General features: G+C 44.7%; 2 protein-coding genes across 19 annotated transcripts in view; one reads left to right on the top strand and one right to left on the bottom strand.

Moving 5' to 3' along the window:
- COPG2 (COPI coat complex subunit gamma 2) overlaps positions 1 to 1,002 on the top strand; it is a 161,115-nt gene extending 160,113 nt beyond the window's left edge. For all 4 annotated transcript variants that reach the window (XM_005550786.4, XM_005550785.4, XM_074035992.1 and 1 more), the window contains one exon: positions 435 to 1,002. In XM_005550786.4, the coding sequence (XP_005550843.2) occupies positions 435 to 565 (131 nt within the window). In that variant the 3' untranslated portion in view covers positions 566 to 1,002. The remainder of the gene's footprint in view (positions 1 to 434) is intronic.
- On the bottom strand, positions 948 to 21,606 carry MEST (mesoderm specific transcript). 15 transcript variants are annotated; one of them, XR_012432851.1, is made up of 13 exons: positions 12,881 to 13,021; positions 12,681 to 12,778; positions 12,427 to 12,603; positions 10,713 to 10,792; positions 9,854 to 9,931; positions 9,594 to 9,730; positions 9,383 to 9,441; positions 7,965 to 8,005; positions 6,725 to 6,848; positions 6,359 to 6,460; positions 4,508 to 4,584; positions 3,227 to 3,290; positions 948 to 2,288 (listed from the first exon to the last, which is right to left on the bottom strand). XR_012432851.1 is itself a non-coding variant. In XM_065542559.2 (13 exons), the coding sequence occupies exons 3-13, from the start codon at positions 12,578 to 12,580 to the stop codon at positions 2,171 to 2,173; spliced, it is 981 nt and encodes a 326-aa protein (XP_065398631.1). In that variant the 5' UTR covers position 12,581; positions 12,681 to 12,778; positions 14,094 to 15,938; the 3' UTR covers positions 948 to 2,170. The 15 variants fall into 15 exon arrangements, 12 of the variants coding, with proteins under 12 accessions (XP_065398631.1, XP_073892095.1, XP_065398630.1 ...); XM_065542559.2 differs by lacking the exon at positions 12,881 to 13,021 and adding an exon at positions 14,094 to 15,938 and having other exon boundaries at positions 6,725 to 6,795; positions 12,427 to 12,581; XM_074035994.1 differs by lacking the exon at positions 12,881 to 13,021 and adding an exon at positions 15,441 to 15,664 and having other exon boundaries at positions 6,725 to 6,795; positions 12,427 to 12,581.
- Between the last annotated feature and the right edge of the window lie 1,799 nt (positions 21,607 to 23,405).

Here is a 23,405-nt window from a genome sequence, read left to right as displayed (position 1 = left end):
TGCAAAGCTTAACAGGATATAGATGGGCATCTTACGCCTTGCTCTTGTCCCATCATCCCATTATATGAGCCACAACGTGAAACCCAGTCAAAATGAATAATTTGTTTTGCATGCTATTCTTAGTTATTCTTTTAAGATGTACATTTGACCTAAAACACTTAAATCTCTCCAACAGATACCAAGGCCACCACCAACATTCCTTTTGAGTACTCCAAATTGGTATTTTTGAATACCTTCTATGTATCTGGTTTCATGGGAATATAAAAAATATATATTTGGAATATATATTTGGAATTTATGCGTAGGATTCAATTTCCACAAATCTCTGGAAAACTAAACTAATAGAAAGGAGATGCAGTGAGAGCATGATAAATTTCATTATCCAGTGCTTGTTTTGGGTTCTTAATATGTTTTTCCTCACTTTTTTCTCTCAGGCATATTCAGAGGTGGCTGTGATTTATTGGTGAGGTCCAGGCTGGCCTTAGCCGATGGAGTGACCATGCAGGTGACTGTCAGAAGCAAAGAGAGAACACCTGTAGATGTTATCTTAGCTTCTGTTGGATAAAGGCTTACTGGACAAGAGGAAACTGATGTACACTTCACGGTCAGCGGGCTTTTAGGCTAGTGGCATCAGTTTCCCAGAATCACACTTTTGAAGATGACTGACTTTGGAGAAGCAAATTAAACATTTGGCCCTGAGCCAGCAGATCAAGCAGGTGTCTATCTTTGTGCATGGGTTGTTTTTTTTTTCTTTTTATTATACTTGGTCAGCTTTGGTATGATAGTGCAGCTTCAGGTGATCTTGAAAATCAAATACTATCCTATACTCCAGCTGCTTAACTTCATTTTATTCTTTAATTTAATGTGTACCTGAAAGCTCCTGGCAATGCTGGAAAATTTTTATCCCAGAGGGGTGGGGGTGAGGGGGAGGGGAAGCCAGAGTCCACTTTTGTCACAATTCATTTTTATTAATAGAAAATAAACACTTATTCCAGTTTCAAAGTTGTTATACTTGAAGTTGCTAATTTTAAAAAATGAATTTTAAATAATCACTTAATCCTGCTTTGACTAAGACAATGAAATGTGGCTTAAAAAAAAAAGTGTTCAGCACCATTTGCTCATAGGTCTTTCAGAGTTTGTTCTTAAAGTTTCTGGAACTTTCCTGTCTGTAAAGTATAGGAATGACTGAGCTACATTGGAAAGCCTCTCTGGGACAGGCAGTGGGGAGTTAAGCAGTCATCATAAAGGAATCAGTGTACATTCAGCATGGTGACTTGGACTACACAACAATCCCTTCCCCTCTACAGTAGCTCAAGAGAAACATGCTTCTAAGTACTGAGGTATGAGGAGTCTCAGACTGTTATTTGCTGTTCGAATTGGTCTTCCCAGCTAATAACAGTAAATATCTGGCACAGATGCTATTGGTCCTTAATGTCCTGTGATTTTAGGTAGTAGTTTGGATTTAGTTCAATTTATTCAGAAATCAAACATGTTTAATTAGCTTCACTATTCTGGCAGAGTAAGGGTATGCTGGTTTAGTGTCTTTATAAAATATATGTAATATATAGGTAAATCATAGTCTTAAATCAAATACCTAGAATACTATATTATTTAAACCAATATCTATTTTAACAAAACGTTTATAACTAAAAATAGATGATGAAACTAAATCCAAAGGTATGGCAAAGAGGACTCAGCTCTGTGTTGCTTAAAGAACTTTTAAAAGGCATGTGCCCATAACGTCATTCAAGGAGAGGGAAGGAGGCCCCTTCGCCTCCTCCTTACTATAGAATTCCTGTTGGGGCTGGGCCAGAAATGAGCACTTCTAAATATTTCAGAGAAATCCAAAGTGTTAAAAAGTATTTTATGCCAAAGAACGTCTTTCTGCATCAGTGAATAGTAATGCTCATCAGAATTTCCTAATAACACAAAAACAAAGCCAAGATACATTTGATCAGATGTCAAAGTAATGGGAGGTGGACTATTATGTCAACTTTAGTCAGAGCTCCTGCTGGCTTCTTCCTATACACTGTTCACCAATTTGAGTAGTGGACTTTGTGAGAGAATAATGTTTGATGGCCAGGACCTCTCTTGGGCATTTCTTCCTAAGTGGAATACACAACAGATAAGGGAGTAGGGGAGGTAATACAGGGAAGCTACTCTTTCCAGCTCAGAAGGAGTTGATGAAGCCCATATATGCATTCAAGAAGCCCATGGGATCCTCTAGCTGTGGATAGTGGCTAATGTGGTCATCCAGAATCGACACTGTGGACCGCGGCAGCGTTTTCCTAGTGGAAGAGAACAGCACGCAGGTGAACTTGAGGCTGGAGGAGGAGGGATGTAAGCCAGTGGGAAGCCCCAGTAAATGACCCTGTGGACACACTATACTGGAAGGAGCCACCAAAGAGCTTATTCACCTTCTACTCTGAAATTGTATCTTAGGCAGGTAAACTTGCCAATTCCATTTATACAAACTAGTTTTTAAATGTTCATAATCCAACAAGCAACAACTTGAAAATATAACACTTTTGCAACAATTGTCAAAGCAAGATGATTTTCAGCTCCTTAGAGAAGGATGAAGCATCAAACAAGTGGATCACACAGCAACTCACTGCCCAAGCAGAGATAACCAAGGATCTTCCCTTAATCCCAGGAGATGAGAGGGGGTATTTTATTTAAAATTATATGCAAGCTGTTTACTACTAGCTTGTATCCAGTAGGCCACAGGAAGGTATGGAACATTCTTATGTGACATAATCAATCAAGATTTCATACTCTGATACCTTCCAAGTAAGTACCTAGAGAGAATAGCAACCAATGAGAAGGCACTTTTCCACAATGAGCTCTTCTCAATCTCTCCTTGCCATCTGCTCAGCCTAAGTCAATGAAATGGCTTTACAATCGGACTAAAACAAACACTTTGTAGGATATATCCACTTTCAACCTTTGACTCACATGAGAGCTTTTTGTACACCAAGGAATATGTAGCAGTCATGACAGTGAAAACAGACTATGTATAAATCAAGAGAATGTATAACTGAATTTCTTGATATTACAATTATGTTAGAATAAGATTCCTCAACTCAATCCTTTTATTGTTTCCTGGATGAACAGCCAGTGAGGTTAGAGACAATGGCTAGAGCCAATAGCCCTCAACAGGTAATTCTGTTTACCACTGTCAGGATGAGATACTAACAAAACATAGACCTCTCTCAGGGAGACTCACCTGTACAGCTCCAAAAACTCTGGATAGGGATTTACAGGATCCAATGGCCCATAGATAAAATGAACTAGGAAAAAGAGAAAAGGAATGAAATACTTAACCGCTCTCACATCTGTTTTACTCCCACCCTAAAATTAACTCCTCTCCAAAAAGAAATGTTTTCTTCTCCCTTTTTTTATTTATAATAAGCAAGGTCTCTCTCTGTTGCTCAGGCTGGAGTGCAGTGGTGCAGTCATAGCTCACTGTAACCTCCAACTCATTGGCCCAAGCGATCCTCCCACCTCCGCGTCCTCAGTAGCTGAGACTTTATACAGGTGTGCACCACCACACTTGGCTAACTTTTAAATTTATCTGTAGAGAAAAATGTGCGCACTGTGTTGCCCAGAGTGGTGCCAAACTTCTGGGCTCAAGCAGTCCTCTCGCCTCAGCCTCCCAAAGAGCTAGGATTACAGACGTGAGCCGCCTCAGCCAGCCCAAGAAAATATTTTCTATAAATATTTTTTGTGTGTGATAGAAAACCTAGCTTGTTTTATTAGGTAACCTCTAAAGAGCAGCTAGGAATGCACCAGTTCATTCATTGGATACATCTCCTCCTATAGACAACCAACTGGTCCCTCATCCAACTCTCCTGCACCCTAGACCAAATGGAATATGCCCATCTTTCAACATTCTCTAAGTCCAGGATACTATCATTCTTTAAGTCTCTCTTCAGTTATAACAGACCTTTGACATTTGAAATCAACCGATAATTTCCTGAGCACTAATCACTATGTGTGAAACACTGTAATTTTCTTTTTAAATCTGTAAGAATGAAAAGACAAATAAGTACAAACCACCTATAGCCTCTTAATTAGTAATCCAAACAGCCTTCTGTCCGAGCAATTCAGCATGCAATGTGGCAGTCACTGACAATGCACACCACAGAAATCACTAATACCAACTACCTTTACAGTAATATCTCAGTTTTTTATATACTTCACTCTACACACAAACATCACTGTTCCAGATGGCATGAGTACAGCTGCTAGTAAAATAAAGGATACCCAGATAAATTTGAATTTCAGATGAAAAATGATTTCTTTTTGGTTTAAGTAGGTCCTAAATATTGTACAACACATACTTAAATACTAAAAAAGCATTTGTTGTTTATCTGAAATTCAAATTTAACTGGGTATCTTAACATTTTTATTTGCTAAATCTGGTAACCCTAATTGTATAAAGGAGTTGCAATCATTTTAACCCTATAGTCCTTCAGCTTCCTATCAATAATATAAAAATACTCACTGGGGATAGTTACAGAGGCAAGAGCTCCCACCCAGCGCCTTCTGAACTTCTTCCGCTGATTGATGTACTGTAAGAGACTACAGGACAGGTAAGTCAGCATGAGCAGAACAAGAAACCTTTACTGTTATAGGGATTCAAGGGCATGACAAGAGCCACAAGGAATACAAGATACAATTTCTTAATCCAGAAGCAGTTTAGCATTCCTGGAAATGTCCCACTTAATTTATCCATTTCTGTTAACCTCTAGAGTTAACCACCATGTAGCTCTAGTAGTGATTATGCCTACTATCAATATAAGAATTAGTGGTTTCGTGTATTTATTAAGCAGGGAATGACATCTAGGAAGGCTGATAGTTGGTTTGGATTTTATGTAACTAAAAAGCCCAGGTCTAAGGTTCCAATTTTGGCTTCACCACTACCTACCTCTCTGACTCAAATATATAACACAGATCTTTCAACTTGGTTTCCTCATTTGTTGGTTTGTTTGTTTTTTAAAAGACAAGGTCTCCCTATGTTACCCAGGCTGGAGTGCAGTGGTTATTCACAGGTGCAATTATAGCTCACTACAGCTATAAGTCCTGGCCTCAAGAGATCCTCCCACCTCAGCCTCCCAAGTAGCTGGGAGTACAAACATGTGCCAAAGAACCTGGCTAGCCTCCTCATTTTTAAAATAAGAGGATTGAAACACATGATCTTCTGTGTTGACATCTACTTCTTTTTTTTTTTTTTGAGATGGAGTCTCACTCTGTTTGTTGCCCAGGCTGAAATGCAGTGGCATGATCTCAGCTCACTGCAACCTCCGCTTCCTGGGCTCAAGCAATTCTTGTGCCTCAGTCTCCTGAGTAGCTGGAATTACAGACGTGCGCCACCACACCTGGCTAATTTTTGTATTTTTAGTAGAGACGGGGTTTCATCATGTTGGCCAGGCTGTTCTTGAACTCCTGACCTCAGGTGATCCGACCACCTTGGCCTCCCAAAGTGCTCAAATTACAGGTGTGAACCACTGCGCCCAGCCGACATCTACTTCAAAATTCTAAGTGTAGATGTTGATGAGCACAAGGCTTCATCTGACCACAGACAAAATGGAGAGAATTCCTCCTTCTCCAGCATAAGACACTACTGCCACATTTTAGAACTCATGTATTCTACTCATTCTGCCTGGCAACTCCAGGACAGTTATTTTTGTGAACCCTCAAATATCTCATCTTAGAAACAGTATATACTTTTTGAAAAGGAAAATATAAGATAATTTTGAAAGTCAGTCTTAATTATTCTTCAGTTTTTTAATACTAAAATGAAATGTTCAGGGATCCTATGGGGGTTAGGAGAGGGTGGTAGGATTGGCTGCCTCTAACACACAATTCCTAGCAAAGCCATCAGTAAAAACACTGGAAGCTACACTGACCCAGGTGGCTAGAAGACAGAGCCTTATCCCAAGTAGTTACAGCTATCACCACCTCTGGGTCCCCTATGAAAGCGGGTTTGGGTCTACCTTCTCATGTGAACCAAGGCATGGGAATTCTTTGTACAAGACAGAGGAGGATAAGTCTGCCCTCTCACTCCCTGTTGCTGCAGAAAGATAGGCAAAAGGTAGAGCCTTGTACCTTGAGGGAGGCACTAGGCTACTTTCACAACCATGATTCAATACTTTGAAGCATTTAATACTAACAAAAAGTCCAGTTTCACTCTATTTTCTATTTCTTTCTTCATATAGACCATGACTTTTTGGTTTGCCCCATAGGTCATCAGCCTTCCTGTGATAGGGAATAAGCCAGCAAGGAACAGAACAAGCAATCCCCACTCTCCACAAAAACGCTTCTCTGGAAACGAAAGCAAAGGGTAATTTCTTACCTGTCAATGACTAAGTTCCCGTCATTGTTGCGGATCCCTGCCCACATGTCCCACAGCTCACTCTCAGAGGGCCGAGTATACGGCCCAAAGACTGGGGTGAGACTGAAAGAGTCCAAAACGCAGGAAGATAAGTGTGAGGAGAACTCAGAATGTTCAATATGGCTGGAACCTCAGAGGCCATGCAGTCCCGGCCATCAGTCCGACCCATAGGTGATTTATGAATTCCTTCTACTTACTTCCCTGGCAAGCAGCCAACACCTTTGCTTTAAAATATCAAGCCCTAGGATTTGGCCCAGAATTGTAATGGCAGCAACTTTTCACAACATTGTTCCTAGGCCACAGTCAATATTTGACAGTGACACTTACCCTCGAGAGAACACGAAGAAGTTCATCAGTCGTGTGAGGATGGGTGACAGCACACCTCCGTCTTTGAGTAGCTGGAGGGGAATAAGTGGAAGTAAAGCTCAAGAATCCAGAGGAAGACCTTCACCTGGGCAAAGGGTTTTATATTAGGAACTAAATCTTTTTTTTTTTTTTTTTTTTGAGACGGAGTCTCACTCTGTCGCCTAGGCTGGAGTGCAGTGGCCCGATCTTGGCTCACTGCAAGCTCCGCCTCCCAGGTTCATGCCATTCTCCTGCCTCAGCCTCCTGAGTAGCTGGGACTACAGGCACCCGCCACCACGCCCGGCTAGTTTTTTGTATTTTTAGTAGAGACGGGGTTTCACCATGTTAGCCAGGATGGTCTCGATCTCCTGACCTCGTGATCCGCCCGCCTCGGCCTCCCAAAGTCCTGGGATTACAAGTGTGAGCCACCGTGCCCAGCAGGAACTAAATCTTTAGCCAAATCTCCTGCTACTGAATGGTTTGGTACTTGGCATTTTGTTTTGCCTACCCACATTCTTCTCTCAAGGAAGACAAATCTATTTCTAATTCCATCTAAGATTACTTTGCTACAATTCACTAAATCCCTAAAACTTTAACTCTGATATATTCAAGTTTAGAGTAGAATCCTAATTTCTTCAAACATCAGGTTTGGGACACAGATCTTTCCATAGCTGTTATTTCTCCAAATATTTGTTGATCTCTTATTCTTAAGATGTGTTTTGGGTTTATGTAGGGGCCACTGCCTCTGCTTTAGTTGCCTATGAAGGGAAAAACTAACTTCATTAAGATAAATTCCCGGCCGGGCGCGGTGGCTCAAGCCTGTAATCCCAGCACTTTGGGAGGCCGAGATGGGCGGATCGCAAGGTCAGGAGATCGAGACCATCCTGGCTAACCTGGTGAAACCCCGTCTCTACTAAAAAAAAATACAAAACACTAGCCGGGCGAGGTGGCGGGCGCCTGTAGTCCCAGCTACTTGGGAGGGTGAGGCAGGAGAATGGCGTGAACCCGGGAGGCGGAGCTTGCAGTGAGCTGAGATCCGGCCACTGCACTCCAGCCTGGGTGACAGAGCAAGACTCCGTCTCAAAAAAAAAAAAAAAAGATAAATTCCCAAGGAAGAGTATTGAACTACTGCCGATCACAGGAGCTACGGCCCTTAAAGGTCCCAGCATTATCTACGTCAGTGCAAATCCTCAAACTAAAGTCTGTTAGTGAAGTAGCCAACCTTTTGGAGAAGGAGTGGACGGTGAGTCTCAGGAAAGATACCTGTAGGAGAAGAGACTTATCTTAGTCATTTACCTACAGCTTTAATTTTTTTTTTTTTTTTTAATAGAGACGGGGTCTCACTGGTCTCAAGCTCAAGCAACCTCTTGCCTCAGTCTCCCAAAGTGCTGGGATTACAGGTGTAAGCCACCTCGCCCAGCCTACCTACATTAAGGTCAAAGGCAAGCCCGTTATCAGAAACTACCCACCCTATTCACCATCACCTCTGCAGCCTTTACTACCAAAACAATTACAAATAAAAATTTAATACTGTCATCTAATTACATCTCCAGGAATTATATGTTTAACTGGTCACAATAAATCCCACTGGAATTACTTTTCCCATCTTAAAGATTGTGAAACGGGGAGAAAATATATGGTCATCCAAAATGCTGATAACCAGGCTCTGACTCCCCTTAGCATTTCCGCCATCACTCAGAACACAAGGGTTAATGATTTGGGCTGCAAGAATAAAACAAGAAGTTTTTAAATAAGTATAGGTCCTTTAAAAAACCTAGAGTTTTTCTTTTCCATTTCTCTTCAGAGTCAGTGGAAGAAAGCCATGAGCATAAGTGATAAAGGGAGAGACAGATTTCTCTCCCAGTCTGCTCTTAAGGCATTCAGGAGACATTTGGGTATTCATGGACTTGCAAGCTGGCTGCCCAGAAGGTCTAATCAGGGGTTCGGTATTTTCTAACTGAAACTTGGCAGTGCCAGTTAGGAGTTGGGGAGGCTCATACAGTGAAGTCCTCACTTAACATCAGGATAGGTTCTTAGAAACTTCGGCTTTAAGCAAAATGAGGTACGGCAGGTCCTTGAATAACATCCTTTCTTTAAAACACTGATGAGAAAAAAAATTGGTTCCATTATAACATTTTATTTAAAGTCACAGTTTCCAAGAACCCATTGATGACATTAAGTAAGGATTTTCTACACTAACACCGTAGTAGGATTAGAAACACTTGTGGCTTTTTTCTGTACCTTCAATCCTATACTCTCATAACCTATTGCAGTTGTCACAGATACGGCAGACAGCCTTTACCCTCCCCACTCCTGATACAGCTGTTCCTAGGTCCTCCACTAGATCCTGCTATCTAATGCATTGAAAAAGCACATATGACTATAATGCAGCATTTTACTGACTGTGTAAGTAAAGTCACTATCCTTTGTAATGCTGTTTATTTAAAAACATTCTGAGAAAGGGTCCGTAAATCCTGTCAGGCCACCAAAGGAGTTGATGGCACAGAAAAGGTAGAGATCTCATAGTTTTAATTATGTCTACTTGCAATATTATCAGATTACCATTTAGGTGCCGCTGTGGTATCTAACGATGGCCCTTCTAGACTACACCCACTTTCTACCTACCGCCAAGACATTTACCTCCATTTGACAGACAGAGACTCTTTATGGTAAGCCGACCAGATCGATTCTGCTTGTACCTAGAAGGGAGATGAGGAAACACACATGTAGCTGAGCAGACTTAAACCAGTGCACCTCTGAAGACAACTCCCAAGAGAGAAAAAGGATGCAAAGAGTCCAGAAACGATGTGCTCTCCTAGCATTATAAGCTGAAGTTTGAAGCTCCACTGACCTGTAGAGAAGCTCCTGAGCAACCGTATCTCCATAGTCATGAGAAAGAAGGTTGATCCTGCGGTTCTGGAGCCCCAGATGCCGCAAAAGTGCTTCCACGATGCTGGCCTGCTCAAATATGGAATAGTGATGTGGTCTCTGAGGAAAGGAAAGCCCACATACACAGGATGAAGTCGTGAGGACAGCTCTCTGCCAGCCGAACCCTCACAGTCTATGTCCGTCCCGACACCCCATCACCAGCCCCAGATAGGTGCCGCTTACCGGTTTGTCACTGAAGCCAAAGCCTAAGAAATCAAGGGCAATCACCCGATGAAACCTCAAGGTCAGACCTTCCCAAATCTACAAAAAAGAAAGGATGATTTGGGCTTTCTGCTCTTGCCCCTCCCTTTCACCAGACTGAACACAGGAGCTGCAGCCCTCTCTTGGCTTAACAGACTTCCATAAAGAGAAAACCCCATGAAACCACCACAGGTCCCACAGATGATCCTCTTGGAAAATGCTTTATTCCTGCTAATTAATCCCTGTTGAGGGAGGATAACTTGGCAGTGATTCCTTCCAGAGTGCCAAGGAGTTTATCATTCCCTTTCAGTATATAAGAAACAGTTCAACATTTAATATTTTTTAGAAGCAATTCAAATGTGCAAGAGCCTTCTAGTGCTGACAACAAAATCCTTTTATTTTAATTTTCATTATTTTAATAAAATTTTAAATTTTTATTTTAATTTTTATTTTAAAAAATTATTTTTTAAAAATAAATAAAAGGTTATTTTAATTTTTATTTAAAAAAAATTTTTTTTTGAGACAAGAGTCTCGCTGTGTCACCCAGGCTGAAGTGCAGTGGTGCGATCTCGGCTCACTGCAACCTCTGCCTCCCGGGTTCAAGCGATTCTCCTGCCTCAGCCTCTCGAGTAGCTGAGATTACAGGCTTGTGCCACCATGCCTGGCTAATTTTTATATTTTTAGTAGAGATGGAGTTTCGCCATGTTGGCCTGGCTGGTCTCAAACTCCTGACCTCAGGTCATCTTCCCACCTCAGCCTCCCAAAGTGCTAGGATTTGAGCCACTGCGCCCGGCCAAGGCTTTTTAAGACATAGTAGGACCTAGAAGTCTGACTTCATTACCTTGTACCAATCGTAGCTGGATGTTGGAAAACCGTGTAAAAGCACAACAATCTCTGGACTTCCAACCACACCCACAGAGTCTAGGAAGAAGGAAAGTACAATCAATCAGGCCAAATCCCTATAAAAATAACCTCGAAGATGTTAAAATCTAAGTAATCTGATACAAAAGACAAGAAACTGACCAAATTGACATTAAAATGACACAATTCTTTTTAAAATGTAAGCTTACTGCGTTAGGTGAGAACAGGCCTTTTCTCCTTTTGATCTGTATATTAAAACACTGTAAAAATCATGCTATGTGAAAATACTTGAAGGCACCTGTTTACTCAACCTAGGTGTTTTTTTAAAAAGCATATCCCCATTTCTCCTTTTGTTTTGTAATATGCACATTTTTTCACGGTGAAAAGTAAAATTTCACAGTTAAAAGCATATGATCCCAACACAAAAACTACAAATTATTTGTACTTTATCATGAATGGCCTCACAGAAATTCTCTAAGAGATAGCAACTATTCCCAAAGAACACCTTTAGCTTATCCTGTTTGCTCAGCACTTTTCATTCAGCAGGAGACCCAATCTAACATCAAAAACATAATAAAACTATTACAAAATCCTGTCAACTACAAAAAGGGCTTAATCAACATAAACATGAACTTTTTAAATGCATATGACAATACGGAAGCATTCAGCATCATCTAAATTAGGTAAACATTTAGACAATATTAACCTTGCTAATAGTATTGGATTAAAACTGGTATATTCATATACTGCCAGTGACATGAAACTTCGGTAATAAGGTTTTCAAAAATAATTTAGAAGCAGTTAAAAATTGTATATACTTTAGCCTAAGAGTTTTTTTCTTGAGAATCTGTGCAAATAAAATCATTCCATTTATACAAGTAGTATAGTTTGAAAATGTTAGGAAAAAATAAACTGTACAGACATGAAGCTTTTCCTTCAACATTAGTTTTTTAAAACAGTAAAACTGGAAATAACCCAACCCAACATAATGAAAATTGTATACTTACTTAATTGAATATAGCAAATGAGAGGAGGTCAGGAGCAATAATGAAAAACGGTTTATGACAAACATTTTTCGTTATTGCTCTTGACCCCCGCTCAAAATAAATCATTTCCAATCTGTTTCTCAGGTTCTTCACCTATAAAATGAGGTTAATGGCACCTATCTCCAAATGCTGTTATAAAGATTAAACAATGAAGGCTGAAAATATAATTCAGTGCCTGACATATGGTAATTACTTGATAAGTAGTGGTCATAATAATCATCACTAGCAAATTAATTTATATAATGGTATTAAGACTTAAATCACAGTTACACTACAAATAATCTACAGAAAACGGTAAAATGAAATCAGGGATGGTGAGGAGAGAACCAATGGTGGTTATGTCTATTAATATTTTATATATTACCTGACACTAAGGTTGCCCAATTAAAAAAAAAATATATCAGAATACATATCAAGCTACAAAGAAAACTTATACTAAAAGGTAAGGTCTGCAGGTTGGAATCTCAGTCCCAACCCCCATTCTCCCAGCAGTTTTCTGCGCTTCTCTGCAACCTCACTACACAGAAAGAGAGAGATACTCTCCTCCATCATTAAGGAGCAACAAGAGACCAGCAGACACAAAATAAATACCTCAGCTGGGACTTACATGACCGATACACGCAGGTGTTCCAATAGTCCACTTCTTACCTTGGTAGAAGATACGCAGTCCCTTGTAAGTGAAAAACTTGCCTGAAGACTTCCATGAGTGAAGGGCAGGGGAGAGCTGAGGGGGTGGGATGTGCAGGTACGCAGCAAGCAGGGGCACGGCCAACAGCCCCACCTGGACCCACCACTCCCTCATCCTGTAGGAAAAGCAGAGACCCACTGTAAGCAGTCAGGTAACGTTGTACACTCATCTACAAACCAAAACCTGGTAAGATGGCATGGGAGACTGCTATTACCAGCAATGATTACGTTGCCCTTCACATAGGCACAAAGCTGACCAAGACTATAATCGAACCTCTGTCTGCCATAGCACTCGCCGTATTTGTTCATCATTCTAATTTTAAGGAAAAAAAATACATTATTTCAACATACAATCTTCTGCCTCTGCTCCCCAACTTTAACCCCTTAGCCCCTACCCTTGTGGTCTTCCCAATACCTGCTGAAGAGGACTTTATATAAATAAAAGGGAGATGACTTAAATCCTGGACACTCTTTCATTGACTTTTATCAAGGCTTCCTAGGAAAAAAATAACTTCTTATTTACTCCAAAAGCTCTACCATCTACCCACTAGCCCCCACGAGTAAAATGTTCAAAATATATATATGTGCTTTATCATGTCTTAAAAAGAGTGTGTGTGTAGTAACTTGTCACATGTCCTCAAGCAGAGAGTTGCTCCTGATTTTTAATGCATACTTATCAGCCCTCCTGCCTAAATGAAGCCCCATTTAGTACTCGTTTCTGGGTTTGGGCTGAGAAACTGCTCAGGGTAAACAGTCTGAAAGTAAGATAGCTGCGCTGGGTATTCCAACATAAGCAGCTTTGTTATGACCCTGAATATCTAATCTCTTGAGAGGTCAGGGCAGTAGATTATATTTCTGCTTTTCTTAGCAGACTCTTGAAGTTTCCATTTAATTTTCTAAGACGCTCCCCCACCCCCAGATAAGGCATAACTCATACCCAGCATGTGAGAATTGATTTTGTCTTTGGAAAAAGAGCACTGGTTGGTACACCCAACTGTCCCATGCCCAGGACTTCAAAGGCACAAGTCAGTTTATCCACATTGACAAGGAGTGCCAAACAGGAATTATAAACAGTTCTGTTTCAAGTCTATGACTTCTGATGGTCAACAGATCAAGAATTGTCAGTAGAATGGAAGTTCTCTCAAAACAGCCAGAATGGAAATAATACCCTCCAAAACTAAAATTAGAGTTGTCATAGAGCTAAAATAAATAAATTGCTAAAGCCCTGGGGGAAATGGCTTTCTGTTTATACACACATTCTTCCCTATTACCTGTAATCTACACGTTCACTAACTTCCTCAACTTACAAGATACTCCCCCCCCCCCACAAAATCCCCGATAGTTTTAGAGATAGAGATAGCTAGCTAAACTCTAAAACCAAACCTGTGGTTTTACAGTGGTAAAATAACCATGTTTCTTAAAGAATCTCAGCTCCCCAGCCTAATTTTTAGGCATTATTAGGGCAGTCATTTCCTTTTTTCTCCAAAGTACCTGTCCGTAAGACGGATAGAACCATTTGGTCCTACTTGTCAAGGTAATACTAGAAATGGTTCAAAAAAAAGTGCCAGAACATGATAGTTATATCTCAGTTTTCACCCCACAACAATAGCAGGCTATATCCCAAATACCTCCTTGAAAGGTCAGATGACAAAAAGCATTAAGTTTTGATGATCAGTTGCCCAGCGCTATCTGTCCTTTACTTCAATGCATACATTTTCATGTGCGGATTTCATTACTCCTTTCCCCCAGTGCTTCTCATCGCGCTCCTCCATGGGGTTCCAGCAGCTGAATCTCTGCAGTGACTCAGCAGAGAGCCCCGGGAGGGGCGGCCAGAGCGGCAAATGGGGAGGCTTCCCCGCTGGCGCTTAGGGAAAATGGGGGTTAAAAATCGAGGCGATCGACCAACATACTCCACTCCTGGACACCCCCCTCCACACCCTCCTCCTCTTACTCCAAGAAAGCAAAGCGGCAACCTTTCAAGGAGCCGTTTCTTGTCTCATTACCTCAGTAAAAATGCCCCCATGACCTTTTAGGATTTTTAGAAGTGAAGCAGCCTAGCAGTCAGTAGGCGAAATGGGTTAAGCAAACATTTTTTGGCCAAAATCCCAATTATTTGATGAGCCATGAGCAGAGAAAATAAGCAAACTCCAGTAACAAACTTTCCAGAAATTTCTGGGCCTTGATTTCTTCATCTGGTAAACAGAAAAACACACTCCCGTAATAATATCACCCAACCTGCTGCCCACCTGATGGCGTCGCCGCAAAATGAATGAACCACTTTATAAACCCGCGAAACTAAGGCGAACAATCGCTGCGCAACATGACCGTTTGGTCACATCGCCGTTCTCACTCGCGCTTGTTACTGAAATCTGAAAAATACTTAAGTAGTCACTCTGCGGTGACTCCCGCCACCGTGGTACCTGGGTCTCGAAATCCTAAGGTGCACCGCGGCGATCTCGGCACTGCAATTATCTTGTTTTTGAAATTCTAAGGTGCGCCACAGAGATACTGGGGTTCTAAAAACTCTAAATCGCACCAGGACGATGCTAGGGTCTATCCTTTAGGTCGCACCACGGCAATAGCGGGGCTAAAAATCCTACATCGCACCAGGGCTCTTTGGGGGTCTAGAAATCCTAAATCGCGCCACGGTAATGGCGGGGTCTAAAAATCCTACATCGCACCAGGGCTTTGCCGGGATCTATAAATCCTAAATCGCGCCACGGCAAAGGCGGAGTCTAAGAATCCTGAATCGCACCAGAGGGAAGCCAGAGTCCAAATATCCTAAATCAAATCAGGGCGATGCTAGGGTTTAGAAATCCTAAATCATGCTGCAACAATGAGTATAAAAATCCTAAATCGCGCCAGGGTGATGCCAGGATCTAAAAATCCCAATTCGTATCAGGGTGAGACCAGGGTCATTATGGATCCCAAGTCATATCAAGATAACGCTGGGGTCCAGAAATCCTAAATCTCACCAAGGCAATCCCGGGGTCTAGAAATCCTAACCCAAAGAGGTCCCGCGCTCTGAACATTCCATTACGTGCAGGAGTGACACCCCCTCCTCAAGTAGGCAGAGCGGGCGCGGAATGCGTGCCGCCTGTCGGTAGAGTTTTCGCCCGAAGGCAGCCCCGGCTCGAGCACGGGCAAGCAGTCCGCCACTCGCCCGCGCCCTAGTCCCAGGGCGGCCAGCCACACCCCCTCGTTCCCGCCGCACACCCACCTGCGGAGGCGATCTCGGCGCACCATGGCCGCGTTATCCCATGCCGCCCGCCGCAGCGTTGCAGAGCACCGGGCGCCGCGGAGCCCGCAGCTGTGCAGGGCCAGCCGGCAGCAGGGGCGCAGCCCGCAGCCCACAGCAGCGCAGGGCGGCGCCGCGCCCGGCAGCTACAGCCACTCTGGCGTGCGCTGCGGCACTGCGCTTGCGAGGCGCAGCTGCCGCAGAGGAGGTGCCGTGGTGTGCTGGTTGCCGCGGCAGCGCGGAGCGAGTGGGCATCGACTTTTAGAGCCCACCCGCGCCCCGCCCCTAGCCCGCCCATCGCCGCAGAACCCCTACCGCCTGCTCCCCCGCTCGCCGCAGAGCCCCTCCCAGCCACTCTGCCACTGCCACGGCCACAGAGATGGGGTGCCCCTCTAACAGTGGCTCCTTTAGGGAGCACCTTCAGGGGTGTCGAGCCCCCTCCCCAAGACCCCGCTACTCCCTCGTGAACCCCCAACCCTGAGCCCGAGATTCTGCTGCAGAAACCCTCCCCTGACGAGTTAAGGCCACGGGCAAAAACAGCAGACCCCTGAGAGCCCCAACACTTTCCTTAGACCACCCACAAACCCCACAGGCCGCCCACAAGCCCCACAGGAGGATGGCCGCTCGACCTAAGGGGCAGCAGGGCTCGGGGGTGCCGGCCGTGGCGCTTGCTCCCGTCCCTCGTACTGAACCGTGAGAGGTGGCAAGCCACGAGGGCCCTACGCGCCCTAAGTCCCTAACTCCCGGTAACCACCAAGGGCACGAGCAAGCGGCTAGGGAGCGACAAGCTCTGCTGGACCCACCACCAAGCTAGTAAACAGATTCATGGTATGGCCACTATGGCCAAAGTTGCACAAAGTCCGGTTTCTGCCACTCCAGCCACCGCCACCGCGCGGGGCAGGTTTCCTTTACAGCAGCGCGACGTGGTCGGCATGCCAGACTCCCGGCCACAGCAGCGCCCTCACAGCCCCGCTCCCTGCATGAGCCAGTCCGCGCTGCACAGAAGAGTGGGCACAATTAGGAGAGCAAAGCCCCCTTTATTTACGTAATATAGAATCACAGTGCAAGGGCTCAGTGGCACAAGAAAGAGGGAGGAATTTTTCTAACCATAATCCTTTAAAAGGCATCCCTTACGCCTTTGAAAAGTGTAGAGTATCACGAAGTGTCTGTGTTCATTTTCTGACCATAAACTGAAATACTGGCGAACGCACGCGGGGCGCAAGCTGGTGAGCGGGGCGGCCGGCCGGCCGGCCGGTGCCCGCTGCATCCAGAGGGGGCGCTGCAGGCCTCCCTTCGGTCGCGCACGGCCCAGGCCCTCCGCGACTCTGTAACTCTGCACCCGAAAGGTTCGGCGCTGGCCCGCAGGGCCTCCAACCCGTGACCGAGGGCGACCCACGGACACTGAGGAAACTACCGCCTATAAGCCTGTCATCAGAACCTGTGGCACAACACAGGTACACTTCTGCAGGGGTCTGGTTGCCCCCAGTAAACGCACTCATGAAACAAAAGCTGATTTAGCACCTACAGCGCGCTAAGAACCGGGGATGCGAAATAAATGAGAAATAGCCCCGGCCCGAGAGCAAGACGCAGGCCATCTGGAGGGGCAGACAGACAAGAACTGCCACTTTTTAAAATTTTCCTTGTAATTTCCTAGTGACGTTTGTGGCAGTTGACCCACTCCTTCCTAACATGTAAGGCCCTCAGAGGCCGAGCCCAAGTATTATTCGCCTTTTGTATCCCCAGAGCCCGCCACGGTGCTGGCCCCTAATAAATCCTGCTTGAATAAGTACAAGAATTTGAGGGCGCACAGGGGAGGAAGTAATTAAGGGGAGGGGGGAAGGGTGGTCTTGAATGATGAATAGACATTTACCAGAGAGACAAAGAACATTCCAGCCGGAGGGGACGGCTTTCGCAAAGCACTGGAGGCTCAGGGCCGCGCGTTTGCGGAAAACGGGAAGTCCTTTGAGCCGGGGCACCAACAGGCAAAAAATTAGGCTAGCAAGAGAATTTCATCGTAGGGAATTAGGAATTTGTTCTAGAGAAAATGAGAAGCCACAGATGGATTTAAACTCTTTATGGCCTTAATTGGTTACTTAACAAAATTTAAATTAGTCTCTTTACAAGTCAAAGATTACCTATTTTAATTATCCCTACCTTTTAAAGACTGAATTACTCTTCAAAATCTAAATCGGTTCTTCCAACAAGGTAAAGGCTTTCCTATTTTAATAATAACAATAACAAAAGCCTTTGCGTTATATATTTTTCATACTTATTGTTAATGGAATCTTTGAGTTCTACAAACAATTCCACACTTTCATTCTCACCAGGCCAGAAACACCAGCACCCAAGATGAAGGCAATTTTCTGTTTATGGACTGAGTGCCCCACAAAGGATCTTATTCTGAAGGCCATGGAACATATCTACCCACATGGCTCAAGTGGACAGCCTGGAGGAGAAACAGTTTAAAGGCCCTGGGGGAAGCGGGGAGCACCAGGGAGAGCTCCCCAAGACAACAGGAATTCCAAGTCTGACACTCGGGAGAAATCCTCCCTTCAGACATTATTGATGTCTGGCCGAGTAATTAGGAAAAACTTCTTTGAAGGAGGGATTGAGGTTGAGATGGGCATGGAACCCAGATCTTAGGCAGAGAAAGCATATTCCTGTTTGGAAGAACCCTGAGTACAGAAGTCAGCTCAAAGATATCAGCTTGGCCCAACCAGGAATTTGCTGTCGGAAGTCTGAGAGAGAAAAAGCTGGCCATAATCCCCCAGGAGCCAAAGAGTTAACGAATCTTCTAAATGTGCCTGATTTACTTCCAGAAAGGAGCTTCCTCCACAGGGGAAGAATTTGACCCAAGGTATAAAACACTCAGAGCCCTGAGAAAACACACAGCCACACATAAATTCAAAGCCTGCTCTGGCTTGCTCGAAGTTGCACCCTTTCAGTTCCTCCAGGCTGATGCTATCCTGGGCCGTGCAGGGTATCTCATGCAGTAGTCTTCCCTCAGCCAGTGGCTTATCACACATTCTTGTCACATTCCAGTCTAACACAGTTCCGCCTCACAATAAGACCTCAGATTTGTGCAAAAATTCATGTAGAAAGCTCTGCGTTTATTATCTCGCTGATTCACAACAGTGGTATGGGATCTGCAGGGACGGTACCACAGATTCAATAACCGTATTTTTCTAACCCCAGTTTGAGAACCATAATGTGACAAGTGCAGGATATTTATGGAGACAACAAGACACAACTGGGACTGCCACTTTCAAGAGCCATCATTGTAGATTCAAATCAACTAAAACACTTCATAATGGGAGAAACTTGGTTGAACAGAGGAGCACGAAGGGGTTTTGGTTGAGAAATTTACCAAATCAGTAGGACAGGACCCTAAAAAAGGCTACTGTGACTGTAGACTGAGGGGAAGTACCAAAAATAAGCTAATCCTACTCTATTCTGCTAGTTAGAATTCACAGAAAGCATTTTATTCTGTTCTACAGAGCAGATAGATATTGAAACACAGAGACGAATAGGAATGTGTTCAGAGAAGATCAACTAAATGAATTGCAAATTGAAGGTGTAACAGCTCTTGTATTTTAAGCTCCTACCATGAGTATGGATCTTCACCCAACATATCCCTGATCCTCACAGTAGCCTGGCTAGACAAGTATTTTCACTCACAGATTTCAGAGAAAGATACGGCAGCTCGGAACGCTGAGTGTTAGGATGTGAAGGGGCTGGGAATTGAACGCAGATGTGCCTGGCTCCAAAGCTGGCCTTCTTTCCACTACTCCACACTGCCTCCCTGTTTGAAATAGCTGGGCATATTTAGTTTGAAGAAAAGAAGCCTTGTGGAGTAAGTAGAAGAAGGAAATGTGTTAGCGGTCCTCAAATATTTGTGGAAGCAGCATTAGACATTTTATTCTGTATGGCTCCAATGAGTGCAAATTGTAGAGAAACAGATGTCGATTCAACATAAAGAATTTTCCAACAGTAGGGGCTGTCTAGAGGGACTGGGTGGCTCGGCCATTCGGGGATGGGACAAATTCCCTGTCTACTGGCGGCTGGGTAACCCTGTGGCAGGTATGCAAGCTCTGCATATAAGACTGAATGAATGATTTGCAAGGTCTTTTCCCATCTGATGTAAAATAAGGCTCCAAGATGAACTGGAACTTGGCCAAGGTGATCCTCTACTGAGGGGACAAATCCACAACTCAGTCTTCCCTAGTTATGTCCCTCAGCCCAGAACCCTTGGTATGACATGCTGCTTCATACTGAGGGCAAAACAAATCGAAGACATTATCATCAATAAAATCACATCAACCTCGCTCTCAACCAAATTAACCAACATGGCCGGGCACAGTGGCTCACACCTGTAATCCCAGCACTTTGAGAGGCTGAAGCAGGTGGATCACTTCAGATCAGGAGTTTGAGACCAGCCTGGCCAACATGGTGAAACCCCATCTCTACCAAAAATACAAAAATTAGCCATGTGTGGTGGTGTGTGCCTGTAGTCCCAGCTACTTGGGAGGCTGAGGCAGGAGAATGGCTTGAGCCCTTGCAGTGAGATGAGATGCCGCCACTGCACTCCAGCCTGGGTGACAGAGCGAGACTTCATCTCAAAAACAAAACAAAACAAAAGCAAATTAACCAATATATCCCTGAAGCGACTGGTGTCTTCCTCTTCAGGCCCAATTTTGAGTAAAAGTCTTTGGCTGTAAAAAGCTCAAAAGATGAGTGGTAGACGAAGGAAGCAGTGGAACTGAATAACCTCTTACCCAAATAAGATGACCCTAAATGACAGATGGTTGTTTCTCCAGGTGACAGCGGGCACCCCTAAACTATCTTCACACACCCTCTGCATTACTCCACATCCCATTATCCCACAGCTGGTACTGCTTCACCAGGTACTCCTACCCCACTATCCCGCACCTAGAGGGCATTTTATCCACTCAAACAGATAAACAGGCTGAAGGATTCTAATTAAGTAATAGAATCTTGCATTTTTATAGCTCTTTACCCTTTCACAGATATTATCTCATTTGTCCCTCACCACAGTCCCCTAAGGAAAATAGCTACTTTCTTTCAGGCAGGCAATTTCCTAGCTGCCTGGGGAGGCAAGGGCTCCAGCACAAGCACAGTCGGTCTTTCTCGCTTTTTTTTTTTTTTTTTTTTTCTGTTACTACTTTCCCACCTTAGATTATGCCTCCAGCCAGAATTAGTCAACCAGGAGCAGGTGCTTCCGTTTTCTTCGATTGCTCTCCTCACCTCACCGGCTGTCCCCCTCCCCGAACCAGGCCTCCAGCCGCGCCACCACTGCCGCTCTCCGCCCTGGTGACCCCAGCGCCTGGATCTGCACCTGCAGCTCCGACCCCGAACGACCGCGCCCTCTACCACTCGGTCACACCCGTGTGCCTGCGACCTTCCCTACCTCCAAGGCTGGTTGTCCCCCAAGTGGGAAGGCGCAGCCTCCCAAGAAATCGCCCAGGAGGGCGGGTGGAGCCAGCTAATTAATGACTAAGCGGGGGTCAAGCCTCGGCGAGGGTTGTGTGACTTTTGTGTTCTCTACGGCCCCGAGGTGCTGGGAGACGACGACCGAGGCTCTCGCCCACGTGGTCCTCTTGTGGGCCGGCGGCGGCGCACCTAGTGCGGGGACCCACGCGCCCCGGGAGCCCTCCCCTCGTCAGCACAGCCTCACGCCTCCTGGGCCACGCGCACTTACCTGCCCCCCAGGACTGGTGTGGCCCACGCACACAAGCCACACCCACCAAGGAGCGCTAGTCCCACTCCTGAAGCGGGCTGCTAGGGTGCATGGGGAGATCACTCCTTCCCCGCCCGCCTCTTACCTGATTCAGGTAAGACCTGGGCTACATGACTCCATGTTTGGGAGAACCCGTTGCGCATGCGCTTCCTGAGGCCAGAGGTTCTCGGCCTTCACCCTGTCCCCAGGGAGGACCCGACCACGAATACGCCGCGAATACGCGGCTCGGGGCTAGAGCGTCGCCAGGTCCGCGCACCAGCCCATCGCCCCCGAGCCCAGCATGTGCTGCCGCCTTCTCCCTGCCAGGCGTCAGCGCCACCTACCGCAAAGGGTATGAAATGGCAGGCCGTGGCTTCGACAATAGCCTAAGGCGTTGGATAAAGAGAGTAAAATTGTATTCGGCCTATTACTTTTACATAATAAAAGTGAAGGCCAAAGAAGTGACATTTTGCTAGTTATTAACTACGTAGAGATCTTTGGCGAGCCTTCTGTATTTCAGCCATGCCCCTGATTTCGTAATTACCCTGAAGATGCACAAGTCTCCATCGCCAGCCCTCCCTCTACCCGGTGCTCTAGAGCCTTATATTTGCCTGCTTTCTCCTGTTCACATGGCGAACATAGACATCTCATACTCAACAAGAGCTAGGTGAAATTCACTACCCTTTCTCTACTTCCTCTTTCCCACACTACAAACTGACCCCTGTCCTAAGAACTGATGCTTCCTTCTCTAGTCTGTATCTTGGTTAATGCACTTCCATCCACCCCTGTCTCCCACACACTGTCACCAACCCCTGTGGAACAGTGGAATGAGGCCAAGGGGTCGGGCACCTTTGGATACAGATCTCAACAAGTTCCCTCCTCCCCATCCCTTTCATCTTACCTCCCGAGGGTCTCTTGAATTCCTCTTGCTCCCCTCCATTCCTAATGCCATTTGCTCTTGCTCGGGGCATTATTTCTCACCTGGACTACTGCCTCCTAATTGGCTTCCAAGTCTCCACCATCACACCCTTCTGGTCCATCATTCACACCCCTGCCAAAGTGATTTTTCCAAAATGCAAATCTGATCACATCTCTCTTCTAAAACTCTTTACTGACACCCTATTGCTGGTGCTAAATCCAAGCTCTTTAGCTCCGCATGCAAAACACTTCAAAATCTGGTCCTTGCCTTGACTTCCTCTAGAATCTTCTATCTTACCACCCCCATCTTACCCACCCCCACCAAAACCTCATGATCTGACCAAACATTACTAATTATAGTTACTCCCAAAACACCATGTGGTTTCCTTTCTCCGTGCCTTTACACATGTTCTCCACGACCAGCTATGTCCTGTCCCACTTTGGCTACCTAAAAAATTCCTGTTCATTCTTCAAAAATCAACGTAATTTTCACATCCTCTTGCAAGCCTTCCATGAAACTTTCCTATGGAAATGATCCCTCCCTCCTCTGTGCCATCTCTGTCCCTCAGTTGCCTTATCACATTGTTTTGTGATGATGTTTGCAGACCTGTCTTGCCTCTCCTACCACAGAGCTGAGCTTCTTGAGGACAAGGACAGCATTTTATTCATTTCTATGTCCCTTTTGCCAACCCAACATTTTAATTTTCTTTTTATAGACAAGAGATCTCACCCTGTCTCCCAGGTTAGAGAGCAGTGGTACGATCACAGCTTGCTGCAGCCTCAAACTCCTGAACTCAAGAAATCCTCCTGCTTCAGCCTCTCGAATAGCTGGTATTACAGGCATGCACCATCACGCCCAGCTCAACTCAACATTTTATAACAATGATGATAAGAATGAATAACAGCAAACATTTGTTAATCGCTTTGTGCCAGATGCTGTGCTGAATTTCTCATATGTACATTTTTAACTTCTGATGATTACCCTATGAAGAACTATTATTATCCTAATTTTACTAACGAGAAAACAGGCTTTGAAAGATTAAGGAG

The sequence above is a fragment of the Macaca fascicularis genome, chromosome 3 (genome assembly GCF_037993035.2).
Source record: "Macaca fascicularis isolate 582-1 chromosome 3, T2T-MFA8v1.1".
Classification (NCBI taxonomy): domain Eukaryota; kingdom Metazoa; phylum Chordata; class Mammalia; order Primates; family Cercopithecidae; genus Macaca; species Macaca fascicularis.
This window is presented reverse-complemented; position numbering and strand designations above follow the sequence as displayed.

Bases quoted from the DNA above. Each gene is read 5' to 3' on its own strand.
- MEST (XM_065542556.2), bottom strand. From the start codon at position 12,942: ATGAAAGAGTGTCCAGGATTTAAGTCATCTCCCTTTTATTTATATAAA. The intron at 3,291-4,507 runs GTGAGTATTTTT...TCTTTTTCCTAG, and splicing joins TGCCTCTGTAACTATCCCCA to TTCATTTTATCTATGGGCCA. The intron at 2,289-3,226 runs GTGAGTCTCCCT...CTCTTCCACTAG, and splicing joins GAGTTTTTGGAGCTGTACAG to GAAAACGCTGCCGCGGTCCA.